The 15024-nt window shown below is 42.1% G+C and overlaps 1 protein-coding gene across 1 annotated transcript in view; it reads left to right on the top strand.

Annotated features, from left to right (window-relative positions):
- Positions 1–15024, top strand: part of pgm3 (phosphoglucomutase 3) — a 49204-nt gene that overhangs the window by 20126 nt on the left and 14054 nt on the right. Inside the window, exons 5-8 of the mRNA XM_052011967.1 lie at positions 2210–2277; positions 2778–2911; positions 6880–7075; positions 12696–12853. Coding sequence (XP_051867927.1) covers positions 2210–2277; positions 2778–2911; positions 6880–7075; positions 12696–12853 — 556 coding nt within the window. The remainder of the gene's footprint in view (positions 1–2209; positions 2278–2777; positions 2912–6879; positions 7076–12695; positions 12854–15024) is intronic.

Consider the following 15024-nt stretch of genomic DNA (forward strand, 5'->3'; position numbering starts at 1 on the left):
ATGTCCTTAGTCACGGGTGCGGTGCCAGAGGACTAGAGGGTAGCTCATGTTGTTCCGTTGTTTAAAAAAGGATCTAAAAGTAAACCAAGTAATTACAGGCCGGTGAGCCTGACATCAGTAGTAGGTAAATTATTGAAAGGTGTTCTGAGAGATCGGATATACAAGTATTTGAACAGCCAAGGGCTGATTAAGGATAGTCTGCATGGCTTTGTGCATGGTAGATGGTGTTTAACGAATCTTGAAGAGTTTTTTGAGGAGGTTACCAAGAAAGTAGATGAAGGAAAGGCTGTGGATGTTGTCTACATGGACTTTACTAAGGCCTTTGACAAGGTCCCACATGGGAGGTTAGTTCAGAAGGTTCAGTCACTAGGTATCCATGGAAAGGTTGTAAACTGGATTCGAAATTTGTTGTGTGGGAGAAGACAGAGAGTGGTATTGGATGATTGTTTCTCAGACTGGAGGCTTGTGACTAGTGGTGTGCCTCAGGGATCTGTGCTGGGGCCATTGTTGTTTGTTGTCTATATCAATGATCTAGATGATAATGTAGTAAATTGGATCAGCAAGTTTGCTGATGACACTAAGATTGGAGGCATAGTAGACAGCAAGGAAGGCTTTCAAAGCTTGCAGAGGGATCTGACCCAACTGGAAGAATGGGCCAGAAAATGGCAGATGGAATTTAATGCAGACAAGTATGAGGTGTTGCATTTTGGAAGGACAAATCAAGGTAGGACATACACAGTAAATGGTAGGGCACTGAGGAGTGCGGAGGAACAAAGGGATCTGGGAGTTCAGATGCATAATTCCCTGAAAGTGGCTTCACAGGTAGACAGGGTTGTAAAGAAGGCTTTTGGCATCCTGGCATTCATAAATCAAAGTATTGAGTATGGGAGTTGGGATGTTATGGTGAGGTTGCATAAGACATTGGTGAGGCCAAATTTGGAGTATTGTGTGCAGTTCTGGTCACCTAACTATAGGAAGGATATTTGTAAGATTGAAAGAGTGCAGAGGAGATTTACTAGAATGTTGCTGGGTCTTCAGGAGTTGAGTTACAGGGAAAGATTGAACAGGTTAGGACTTTATTCCTTGGAGCATAAAAGAATGAGGGGAGATTTTATAGGGGTTTACAAAATTATGAGGGGCATAGACAGAGTTAATGTGAGTAGGCTCTTTCCACCTAGATTAGGAGAGATAAGTACGAGAGGACATAGCTTTAGGGTGAAAGGGGGAAGGTTTAGGGGGAACAATAGGGGCAACTTCTTCACTCATAGTGGTGGGAGTATGGAACGGGCTGCCATCTGATGTAGTAAATGCGGGCTCACTCTTGAGTTTTAAGAATAAATTGGATAGATACATGGATGGGAGAGGTCTGGAGGGTTATCGACTGGGTGCAGGTAAATGGGACTAGCGGAATAACGTTTTGGCACAGACTAGAAGGGTCGAATGGCCTGTTTTCTGTGCTGTAGTGTTCTATGGTTCTATTCTATGGTCAGGTGGTACTTATAGAAAGAGAAACAGTTAACATTTCTGGTCTGGGACCCTTCATCAGAACTGGGGGGAGAAAAAGCAAGTTAGCTTTAGGTGCAGAGAAAGTGAGGTGGGTTAGTTTGTATTTGTAATGCTTTTGCTCTCTTTCTGATTGAAACAGGCTATTCCAATATGCCCGTAATTTCACCACCTGCCGAAAACTATTCCCCCAACAAATTGGAAGAGTGAAAAATAGGGCTTTTTACTTTTGGACATTGTATTCTTCTTCAGTAATTATCTGCAAGTCTATATTAAAAATCACAGTGCCTTATTGAGTTTGAATATTTGCTTTCTCTGTATATTGGAAAGAAAGACTATTTCTTGCCAATATTGAGAGATCAAAGGACAGGAAACAAAACTTTATAACTTTCATTTGAACTGAGGATTATTTGTCTTTTGGCTTTGAGTTTACCTGACTGATGAATTTTGTACTGAGTTAGAGATGCAGATTAATTCACCCGATTGTGACCAATTAATTTTCAATTCATGACTCAACTTAATTATGAGGTGATTTATAAGAAGCTGTAAATGAACAGCATGCTTTCCTGCTGTATGATATGAATACTATTTATCAGTTTATTTAACAAAAATGAGCTGCATTTCTGTTTGTATGTGTGCGTGTGTAAGACTGTTTGTTAGTGCTCTGGTCCTGTAATTTTGTGCTCTGAATGTTTTTCATCTTCAGGCCCAGTAGCCTAAAGCTTTCCCAGGCTGTTGTTGATGGTGTGTGTGTCTTAGGAGGAGCTTATCAAGGTATGTGCTGAAGTTAGGATAACTGTTAATTCTTCCAAAAGTGATCATATAATGTTCATTTAGTTCTGTTTGAATGTTAAAATTATATTTTAACCTTTGAGCTTTGATTAAAGGTACAACCATAGAACGTAGAACAATTACAGCACAATTCAGGCCCTTCGGCCCACAAAGCTGTGCCGAACATGTCCCTACCCTAGAAATTATTAGGCTTACCCATAGCCACTTCAGGATGGCACCCAAAACATTGACAAATGAAGAAATTGGTTGCCATTAAGTGCAAAATGTCCAGTGAGAAAAGACAATCTTTTAAAATCCTTGTTAAAATACATCCTATTTTAAGCTCCTCTCCAACAATTTGGATCACATTGTGTGTCAGTAATTTCACATGACAGAGACCCTGGATATTCTAGTGCCAAATTTGTCAGAACTGACAAAGATAAAATGTCGGAATGATGTTATTGAGCTGTAAGTTTTAAGTTATGTGATTCTCTTTGTTGTAGACTATGGCCTTGTCAGCACCCCACAGCTGCACTATATAGTTTGCTGTTGGAATACCATGGAGCAGTATGGAACTGCAACAGTTGAAGGATATTACCAGAAACTTGCTCGTGCATTTATTGCCTTGATGAAGCAGGTGATTTATTTTTCTATAAGGATTGATTACTTACAGAAAAGCATGGAAGTTAAAAATACCTATTGAAATTTTCAAATAAAATCTAAACTCTCCTAAGTGGTGTCTAGATTTGACAGCAATGTGATTGATATAGAAGACAAACAGAACTATTCTTTGAGCAACATTTAAGCCAGTGCTATAAAGATATATTCATTCCAAATTGATCACAGCTAGATCTGTTCCTAATCACTGAACAAAGAACAGTACAGCACAGGAACAGGCCTCTTGGCCCACAATGTCTGTGCTGACCATAAAATTAATTGCATCTGTGCCAAATGAAACTAATTGCATCTGCCTGCACATGATCCTTATCTCTCCATTCCCTGCATGTTCTTAAATGCCTCTTAAACTCCACTATCGTATCTGTTTCCACCACCATCCCTGGCAGGACATTTCAAGCACTTGCCCCGCACAACTTCCTTAAACATTCCCCCTCTTACCTTAAAGCTATGTCCTCCAGTATTTGACATTTCTACCTTGGGAAAGAGACTCTGATTATCTACTCTTTTTATGCCTCCCATAATTTTATAAACTTCTATCAGGTCTACCTCCAACACTCCAGAGAAAATAATTCAAGTCTGTCCAACCTCTCCTTATATCTTTAATCCAGGCAGCATCCTGGTGAACCTCCTCTGCATCCTCTCCAAAGATCCACATCCTTCCTGTAATAGGGCACCCAGAACTGCACACAATACTCCAAATGCAGCCTAACCAAGGTCTTATACAGCTGCAACATGACTTCTTGACTCTTGTACTCAGTGCCCCGACCAATGACGGCAAGCATGGCATACATCTTTACCAGGCTATCTACTTGTGTTGCCACTTCCTTTGAACTTGTCTCTTTTCTGATCATAAACAATGGGTTATCAATTAAAGGAGAAACTTTCCACTAGCTGGAACCATTTCAAATACAAATGAAGGTGATTGTATTAGATACAGATCAATGAACTCAGATCCAGCTCATCACTGGAAGAGTTCTTGAGTTGATTCATCAAGGACCTTCTCTCTAATGAAGGTGGTGATTACACACTATTCAGTTTCTTTTGCAAGATGTTATTATGAAGTAGTCATTGGCAAGTTTTTCAGGCATGAGGTGTTAATTGGCAAGTAATATTCATCCCAGATAAATGCCAAGCCATAACCATAACAAGAAGGATTCTTTAACCACAACCATGAAAATCCTGGAGGGTCCCTGTGGACAGTGACTGGGTACCCGTGTTAAGTGACTCATCTCCTAATTGTCCAAAGCTTTTCCACCATCTAGAAGATACAATTCAGGAGTGCGATGGAATTCTCTCCAGTTGGCTAAATGTCTGTAGTTCCAACAGCACTCAAAATTCAACACCATACAGGACAAATCAACGCGTATTCTCCTCGCAGCTTCCCATCTCTACTTTCACATCATCTGTAAATTTGGATGGATTATACTTGTTTCCTTCCTCTAAATCATTAACGTACATTGTAAACAGCTGCAGTCCCAGTATTGATCCCTGAAGTATCCCACTGCCACCCTGAAAATTATCTCCTTATCCCTACTCACTGCTTCCTGCCAGTTAGCGAATCCTCTATCCATGCTAATATATTTATAAGCTCTTAACTTGCAAAGTAACCTTTTGTTTGACACCTTGTTGAAAAACACTTAAAAATGATGTCTACTGGTTCCCTTCTGTCCACTCTGCCTGATGTTTCTTCAAGGAGCTCTGATAAATTTGTCAAGTTTGACTTGCCCTTCCTGAAGCCATGCAGACTCTGTGTGTTAAGGTGATGACTTTGCAAATATTCGGCTTAATAATTGATTGTACAATTTTCTAGTAGTAAACCTCTCTTCCTTGTTATCATTGTCAATTTTTATACTTCTCACTTGTTTTCCCTCATAGTTTATTTAGGTAATCTTTTAGTGGTTAGTTACAAATGGGAACAGGCCAGTGATGTCTCACCCAGATAGATGATAGTGAAGTGGCATTGAAGGAAAATAGTGTGGCCCTCTGTGTCAAGGGCTGCAGGAAGGTCAAAGGACAAGGGTGATATATGTACTCTGTCAAAAATCACATCGGATGATTATTAGTGGCTTTGATAATAACCATTTAGTCACAGAGTTGTGCAGCACAGAAGCAGGCCCTTCGGTCCACCATGTCCATGCTGCCCACTGTACCCATCAAGAATAATCTCATTTACCCTCATTAAGGTTGTAGTTTTCTGTGCCTTGGCAATTCATATACTTGTCTAGATGCTTCTTAAATGTAATGAGAGAATCTGCCTACACTACTCTTCAAGCAGCACATTCCAGACTGCAGCCACCCTCTGAGTGGAAAAAATTCCCCCTCCGATCCCCTCTAAACCTCCTAACTCTCACCTTAAACCTGTGCCCTCTTGTCTTAGATAGCTCCACTATGCGAAAAAGATTTTTACTATCTACACTGTTTATTTCCTTCAGAATTTTGTACACTTCTATCAGGTACCCCTTTAGCATCCTCTGCTTGAGGGAAAACTATCTCTCCTTGTAACTCTAGTGCTCCTTCCCAGGTAACATCCTGATGAATTTCCTCTGTATCCTCTCCAGTGCAACCATATCCTTTTTATAGTGTGGCGACCAGAATTGCACACAATACTGCAGCTGTGGCCTCACCAATGTTTTGTGGCAGTGGTATTATGGCAAATTTCCCTGGAGACATCCAAACAAGAAGTTTCCAGAAAGGTGGAGACTAATATGTGAGACCACGGCATATTTGTGGACTTTGGAGACTTGTATCCAAGTTTGTCGTTGATACAAACGTAGGTGGGAAAGTCTGTTGTGAGGAGAACACAAAAGTTCAGCAAAGGTGAAGTAGGAAAATGTACAGATGTTTACTTTGGTGGAAAGAGTAGGAAAACAATATTATTTACATGGTTTGATACTAATTCTGATGATCTGAGAGATCCAACTGTTCTTGTCCATGAAATGCAAAGTTAGCATGTAAGTACAGCAAGTAACTCGGAAGGCAAATGGGACGTTTGCCCGTATTGTGGGAGTGTTGGAGTATAAAAATAGGAAAGCCTTGCTACATCTGTACAGACATTAGTGAGACCACACCTGGAGTACACTGTACAGTTTTGAGGGAAAACTATCTCTCCTTATTGATCTTATAATAAGATCTTCTTATCAGATCTTATTGAAATACAAGCTTCTGTGGAAATATTTCCCCTGTGGGACTTTTAGAGCTGAGGGACATACCTTGGCAGAAAAGATTGTTCAGTTAAAACTGAGGTGGGAATCTCAAGCTCAGAAAACTTCGGATCTGTATCAAGTATATTCAAAGCTGAGGGAATTTTTGGACAACAGGGGGATTGAGGGTTATGGTGATCAGGAAGAAAAGTGGAGCCAAGGCCAATGATCAGATCTCATTGAAAGGTGGAACAGACTCAAGGGGCCACATCGCCTACTCCTGTTTTTTGTATTCTTTGGAGCTTTGTTTATATAACCTCACAGATTTTAAACCCTTGTGATATTCTCATGAAGCTCTCCCATATATCCTTGTGCCAGACAGTGAAATTGATACTTGCACTTCCTCAGTGAAATGAAATCCAAAATTACTGGCACAACAGTATATTTACAATGATCCATTAATCAGACCTAGCAGAAGAATTTGGAAATTACCAAGGTCAGACTGGTGAGCTACCTGAAGGTTACAAACTATCCAGGGCAGCTACCTTATGGAAGTGATGAGATATGGATGTTGAATACTGGGCCTAGCTTCGATCATTCATATATCAACTGCTTTTTCAACATGATATGGTTTCTGATAATTCAAGCTGCCTAACCATTGGTCCAAATTTCAGACATTTAAAAAATACTCAGGTGGGAAGGTATGATGATTTACTAAGATATTCCAATGTGAGATCAGTCTCAAACACATTATTTTGATGTCTCTCAATGTTTCATTTATCTGCAGGTACCTTGCCATCCAGAAGAAATGAGACAGCTAAATGTAGATGGGGCAAATGGTATTGGTGCACTGAAACTAAAGGAATTAGAGACTTATCTTGAGAAGAAGCTGAAGTTAAAGTTGTGTAATGATGGTACAACTGGCAAACTCAACTACCTCTGTGGAGCCGATTATGTAAAAGTTCAACAGAAGCCCCCTCAAGGCAAGTATTAATGTTTTTTCCCCCACTTTATACAAGTTTACAGTATTGCACTGTACAATCCATCATGTTTTTAACCACTGAAAATCAAAAATGCAGAGGTTGCATATCTGAAATGAAATCAAAGTGTTGGCAATACCCTGCAGACCAGGCAGCATCTGTAGGGAGGGAGTAGGTAACATTTCGGATCTTAGTGGTGGGTGCATGGAATGCACTCTAGGCAGAGGTAGTGGGGGCAGATACATTAGGGACATTTAAGACCCTCTTAGATAGGCACATGAATGATAGAAAAGTGGAGGGCTATGTGGGAGGGAAGGGTTAGATAGATGTTAGAGCAGGATAAAATGTTGGCACAATATTGTGGGCTGAAGGGCCTGTACTGCGCTGTAACGTTCTGTGTTCAAGAAATGTGTTTTAAGTTGCGAAAAAAGGAAGGAGTGGAGAGAACAAAGGCATCTGTGATAGGATAGAGACCAATCCTTGTGATGCCTTCTAGTTAAGAGGAATGAGGACAGGTAGAGAAAGGAAAAAAATTGGTAGGTAATGCTGGAACTACGAGGTACAGAACACAGCAGTTTTTGGAAATCTGAAACAATAGAGTGCATGAAATGGCCAGTAGATCAAGGAGCATCTGTAGAGAGTGATAAACTGAGTTAATATTACAGGAAGATGATCTTGCATCAGAACTGGTCCGTCCTGGTACAAGTAGGAAAGGCTGGTTATTCAAAATGGTTGAATTCAGTATTGAGCCCCAAGGGCTGCAATGTGCTTAGACAGAAGATGAGGTGCTGCTTCCTAAAGCTTTTGTTGGGACAGTGTAGGGAACAGAATGGGAGTGGGATGGAAAATTAAAGCGACAAGGTGGAAGCTCAGGATAAAGTGGTCACACAATCTGCATATTGATTCTACAGTGTAGAGAAGACCACTCAGTGAACACCAAATGCAATGTGCTAGATTGGAAGAAGTATTAGCAAAATGCTGCTTTAGTGGAAGGACCATCTGGGTCCCTGGATGGTGAGAAGGCAGGATTTGAAAAGGCAGATGTTGAATCTCCTGCAGTTGCATGGGAAAGTAGTTGGTGAAGAGCTAACCAGCGAGTCAGGATGCTGAAAAGGGAGAGGAGGCGAAGGTTATAAGATGGAATCTCTTTGAAGATGATAGATGATCCATTGAATCTGCAGGCTGGTGGGATGGGAGGGGCTGAGAACAGAAGTGTGGAAAATAGAAATGTATTTGAGGGGCCTGTCAACTCTGCTAGAGGGGAATCCACATTCATGAACGAGGAAGGTATCTCAGAGGCACACGAGGCCTCGTCACCAAAACAGATGCAATGGATATGGATAAATGGGGAGAATAGAATGGAGGCTTTGCAAGGGGAAGGCATGATGTAGTTGTGGGAGTCTTTGTAAAGGATATTGGTTGCTACCCTGTGCCCTGCAATGGAGGTAGAAAGACCAAGGAAGGGAAGGGAAGAGTAAGATGTGGAACATGTGAAAGTGAGAAAAGGGCAGAAATTGGCAGCAAAAGCAATGAAACCTTTGAGCTCTGTACCAGCTCAGGAAGTAGCACCAATAAAATTGTTAAAGTACTGGGGAAAGAGTGGACAGAGGGGCTGTCAGTAGGACTGAAACAAGGACTGTTCCTTGTATCCCCTCAGATATGGGCATAGTTTAGGGACGGGGGAGCTCCCATAGAAACACCTGTCACTTGGAAAAAGAGTGGAGTTGAAGGAGAAGTTCTTCAATGTGAGGCTGAGTTCAGCCAGGGAAATGAGTGCGACGGTGGAGAGGATGAATTGTGTCTCTGTTCAAGGAAGAAGTAGAAGGCCCTCTGATCATCCTGGTGTGAGACAGAGGTGTAGAGGAATTGGATGGCCATGGTGAAGGTGAGCTATCTGGGGCCAGAAAACTGGAAACTGTCAAAGTGACGGAGGGCATCAGAAGTGTCACATATGTAAGGGGGAAGTGAAAGGATGGGGAGGATGAATAGAGTTGTGTCAGGAAGAAATGGGTTCTGTGGGCAAGAACAGGCCAAAACGACGGTACTTATGGGGCTTGGGGAGAACGTAAAACAGTACAGCACAGAACAGACCCTTCAGCCTACAATGTCTGCACTGAACACAGTGTCAAATTAAATTAATTCTCTTCTGCCTGTACGTGATCCATATCCCTCCATTCCCTGCATATTCATGTGTCTAACAGCCTCTTTTGGTTTGGAGCAGAACCTCCCTACTTCTGTAGTCAATGTTCTGACAAAGGAAGGCCGGTATCCTATATGCTTTGCTACCTGCATTGCCACCTTCAGGAATCTAAGGCCGCCTTCTCAGAATTCCCTTTGTTCTTCAATACATGGTGCATGTCCTCACCTCGTTCCCAAAATGCATCATCTCATACTTGTGTGGATTAAACTCCATCTGCCATTTTTCAGCCCATTTCACCAACACGTCGATATTCTCTGCAGCCTGAGACTTACTTCCACACTATCAACAACTCCACCAATCTTTGTGTCATCCATGAACTTACTGATCTTGCCTCCCATATCCACATTTAAGTTATTCACGTATATTACAAACAACAAGTGTCCCAGCACTAATCCTTGTGGGACACCACTGGTCACAGGCATGTAAATGCAAAAAAAACTCTCTGCCATCACCTTTGTTGGATTAGGGTCTGAATTGCTACTTAGATTGTTAGTTTACTTGTAGTTTAACTTTCTTTATGCTTGCTTATATGTTTGTATAATCATATGTTGGTTTGTAAATTTTTAGTAGATTTTTAAGTTTCTTTGTAAGCCTGAAATGTCATGACAGCATAAATCAACACAATCCTTGTTGTTACTATCAGAGAAGACTTCCTCATCTAACCAACTTAAGCTAGTTTGCAGTATAAAGGGACAACATGAGGTCTCCAGTCCTTTGTTCCTGGCTGCTGCTTACTGTTACTTGCCTGCTTTTACTTCGTGTTACTTGCTGTTTCAAGCTGACACTGCTTGACCTGTACTTTGATGAACATCTAATGAAACGGCTGTAACCATAAGATTTGCACCTCATTCTTGACTTCCGAAGAACCTTCTGGACAATACCTCCAATATCGGAAAGCTATCAGGGATGCCAAGAGGCAATACCGACTCAAAATAGAGTCCCTGACCAGCCGTCAGTTATGGCAGGGCTTACATGCCATAACAGGCTACAAGACGAAGTCAGGCTGCATAGTTAACAACAGCGCATCCCTTCCTGATGAACAACGCATTTTATGCGTGTTTTGAACAGAAGGGAAGTGGATTGTCACCATCCACCCTGACAGCTTCCAATGCTTTTACTTCACAGTGATCACAGTGGAGGACGTAAGATCAGTCTTCCGGAGAGCGAACATGAGGAAAGCACCTTGCCCAGGTGGTGTCCCTGGCCGTGTGCTCAGATCTTGTTCTGATCAGCTGGCAGAAGTATTTGCGGACATATTTAATCTCTCCCTGCTTCAATCTGAGGTTCCCAACTGTTTTAAGAAGACCACTATCATCCCGGTACCGAAGAAAAGCAAAGTAACGTGCCTCAATGACTACCGACCAGTGACTCTGACATCCACCATCATGAAGTGCTTTGAGAGGCTGGTCATGGCGCACATCAACCTCAGCCTCCCAGACAACCTGGACCCACTGTAATTCGCCTATCGCCGAAACAGGTCTACAGTGGATGCCATCTCCCTGGCCCTACACTTAGCTCTGGAGCATCTGGACAGTAAAGACACCTATGTTAGACTATTGTTTATTGACTACAGCTCTGCCTTCAATACAATAATCCCAAGCAAGCTTGTCACCAAACTCCAAGACCTAGGACTCAACACCTCCCTCTGTAATTGGATCCTTGACTTTCTAACAAATAGACCGCAATCAGTGAGGATAGGCAGCAATACCTCTGGCACAATTATTCTCAACACTGATGCCCTACAAGGCTGCGTCCTCAGCCCTCTACTCTACTCCCTATACACTCAAGACTGTGTGGCCAAATTCTGCTCTAACTCCATCTACAAGTTTGCAGATGATACCACCATTGTAGGCCGTATCTCAAACAGTGATGAGCTGGAGTACAGGAAGGAGATAGTGAGCTTAGTGGAATAGTGTAATGACAACAACCTTTCCCTCAATGTCAACAAAACAAAAGAGCTGGTCATTGACTTCAGGAAAGGGGGTGGTGTACATGCACCTGTCTACATCAATGGTGCTGAGGTCGAGAGTGTCGAGAGCTTCAAGTTCCTGGGAGTGAACATCACCAACAGCCTGTCCTGGTCAAATCACGTAGATGCCACGGCCAAGAAAGCTCACCGGCGCCTCTAGTTCCTCAGGAGGCTAAAGAAATTTGGTTTGTCCCCTATGACTCTCACCAGCTTTTATTGATGCACCATAGAAAGCATCCTATCACGGCTTGGTACGGCAACTGCTCTGCCCAGAACTGCAAGAAACTTCAGAGAGTTGTGGACACAGCCCAGTGCATCATGGACACCAGCCTCCCCTCCTTGGACTCTGTCTTTACCTCTCATTGTCTTTGTGTAGCAGCCAGCATAATCAAAGACCTCACCCACCCAGGACATTCTCTCTTCTCTCTTCTCTCATCTTCCATCAGGTAGAAGATACAGGAGCCTGAGGTACCACCAGACTTAAGGACAGCTTCTACCCCACTGTGATAAGACTATACGATGAGATGGACTATGACCTCACGATTGACCTTGTTGTACCTTGCACCTTATTGCACTGCACTTTCTCTGTAGCTGTGACACTTTACTCTGTACTGTTATTGTTTTTAACCGGTACTACCTCAATGCACTCTGTACTAGCTCAATGTAACTGCACTGTATAATGAATTGACCTGTATGATCGGTGTGCAAGACAAGTTTTTCACTGTACCTTGGTACAAGTGACAATAATAAACCAATACCAATACCAGATCCAACACAGTCTTTTTTTCTGTTGCCAAGCCAATTTGGATCCAGTTTGCCAACTTGCCATGGATCCACGGGCACCAGCCTTTTGAACCATGTGGGACCTTGTCCGCGGCCTTAGTAAGTTCATGTAAATCACATCTACTGTCCTTCTCTCATCGATACACTTTGTTACCTTTTCAATCAAATTAGTCAGACAAGATCAGCCCCTGACAAAGCCATGCTGGCTATCTCTGACTAGTCACTGCCTTTCAAAGTGATCATTAATCCTGGCCCTCAGAATTTTTTGCAGCATCCTCCCTACCACTGATGTTAGGGTTATGGTCCTATATCTACCAGGCTTTTCGCTGCTGCCTTTCTTGAAAAAGGAGATCTTGTGTGCTGTGCTCCAGTCATCTGTTACGGCACTTGTAAAAATGTTATATGTTAGCCACTATTGTGTAAAATTCTCTATTATTCTTTTGAAATGGTGAATTCTTCACACATTTGCAGTGGAAGCAGTAATATTACTGCCAATCACTATTCATAAACATAGTCCAAGTTCACAATACCTGGAATTAAAAACTATCTGTTTTCAGTGTTTCTGTCATAAGTGATCTTTAGATGATATCATTGAAAAAAGGAGATTTTCTGTTTAGTGCCTGCTCTATCACTGTGGAAAGTGTTAACAGCTGCATTTTTAATTGCTGCAGGCTTAGATATGAAGGCAAACGAAAGGAGCTGCTCATTTGATGGTGACGCAGACAGAATTGTATACTATTACATTGATGAATCCGGATGTTTCCACCTTCTTGATGGTGATAAGATTGCAACTTTAATTACTACATTTTTAAAAGAGCTTCTTGCCAAGGTAAAAATTTTCTGTTAGTTCATTGGGGTATACTTTTCAAAGACATTGATTCAGTCATTATCTGTAGGGAGAACAGTCTGAAAAGTCAGACTATACTCCTATATTCTGTCCACAGATGTTGCTAGTGTGGTATGTTTCCATAATTTTCTGGTTTTACTTCAGATCTTCTGTTTCTGCAGTTTGTTTAGTTTTAATATTTGTATCATCATAAAGAACAAGTCAGGAAATCCTTTCTATATTTGGGAGTCAACAGTTTTGAAATCAGGTATCACCTTTACATAATTAGTCTTTTATGATAATTGACTGCAAGCAGAAAACACTGCCACAATTCACAACTTTTGTATAAGGAGGAACTAAAAAAAGCAATCAGCCATGGATGAACAGCAAAATACAGCATGATTGACAACTGACCTTGAAAGCTAAACATAATTCCATCAAGAATGTGAGAACTGAAAAAGGAAATCACAGAAGAAATTTGGTACTGAAACCAACAACTGCATTCAAGAGCCTGAAGAAGTTAACCAAAGCACACCAGACAAGAACTATGGCAACAGGAGAGAAGAATGGAAGATCACTAACTAAAAACACTTAAGTACACTAAAATTTGCAAAGGAACTTTTAACTACAACACAAAAATGGTACCCGAGGTTCTTGCCAATTTGAAGCTGATGAAAATTATAAGCTACATTTCTAAAGTCATTAGAAACAGGAAGAATGGAAGCACAAGTAATATACCTCCAGAATGTTTCATAAGTGTCAACAAGCAAGCTTCACCGAAGTGTTTCTATAAAGGGGTCTTCTTCAATGCACAAATTACCTCAGCATCAGCTTAATCAGCTAACCATGGGTTAGCTGATCATCCTATTTATGGGACAAAAGAAAGAAAGAATGGTAGGGTGAAGGAACCGTGGGTGACGAGAGAGGTGGAACAACTAGTTAGGAAGAAGAAGGCAGCATACATAAGGCGTAAGCAGCAAGGATCAGACAGGGCTTGCGAGGAAGGAACTTAAGAAAGGGCTGAGGAAAGCGAGAAGGGGACATGAAAAGGCTTTGGCGAGTAGGGTTAAGGAGAATCCCAAGGCTTTTTTCTCGTACGTAAAGAGCAGAAGGATGGCTAGGGTAAAGGTAGGTCTGATTAAAGACAAAGGTGGGAGGATGTGCCTGGAAGCTGTGGAAGTGGGTGAGGTTCTCAATGAATACTTCTCTTCAGTATTCACCAAGGAGAGGGGTCTTGATGATGCTGAGGACAGTGTTGGTGAGGGTAATGTTCTAGAGTATGTAGATATCAAGAGAGAGGATGTGTTGGAGTTGTTAGAAAATATTAGGACAGATAAGTCCCCGGGGCCTGACGGAATATTCCCCAGGCTGCTTCGTGAGGCGAGGGAGGAGATTGCTGAACCGTTGGTTAGGATCTTTGAGTCCTCGTTGTCCACAGGGATGGTAACGGAGGATTGGAGGGTGGCGAATGTTGTCCCCTTATTCCAGAAAGGTAGTAGGGATAGTCCAGGGAATTACAGGCCGGTGAGCCTTACGTCTGTGGTGGGTAAGCTGTTAGAAAGGATTCTAAGAGATAGGATCTATGAGCATTTGGAGAAACATGGACTGATTAGGGACAGCCAGCATGGCTTTGTGAAGGGAAGATCTTGCCTCACAAGCCTGATAGGGTTCTTTGAGGAGGTGACCAGGAAGACTGATGAGGTTATTGCAGTGGATGTGGTCTACATGGATTTTAGTAAGGCGTTTGACAAAGTTCCGCATAGTAGGCTTCTTCAGAAGATCAGAGGCCAAGGGATCCGGGGAAGCTTGGCCGTGTGGATTCAAAATTGCCTTGCCAGTAGAAAGCAGAGGGTTGTGGTGGAGGGAGTGCATTCAGATTGGAGGGCTGTGACTAGTGGTGTCCCACAAGGATCGGTTCTGGGACCTCTGCTTTTCGTGATTTTTATTAATGACTTAGATGAGGGGGTAGAAGGGTGGGTTGGCAAGTTTGCAGACAACACAAAGGTTGGTTGTGTGGTGGATAGTGTGGAGGATTGTCGAAGATTGCAGAAGGTCATTGATAGGATGCAGAGCTGTTCTGAGAAGTGGCAGATTGAGTTCAATCCGGAGAAGTGTGAGGTGGTACACTTTGGAAGGACAAACTCCAAGGCGGAGTACAAGGTAAATGGCAGGAT

Source organism: Pristis pectinata, chromosome 3, assembly GCF_009764475.1.
Source record: "Pristis pectinata isolate sPriPec2 chromosome 3, sPriPec2.1.pri, whole genome shotgun sequence".
NCBI lineage: Eukaryota > Metazoa > Chordata > Chondrichthyes > Rhinopristiformes > Pristidae > Pristis > Pristis pectinata.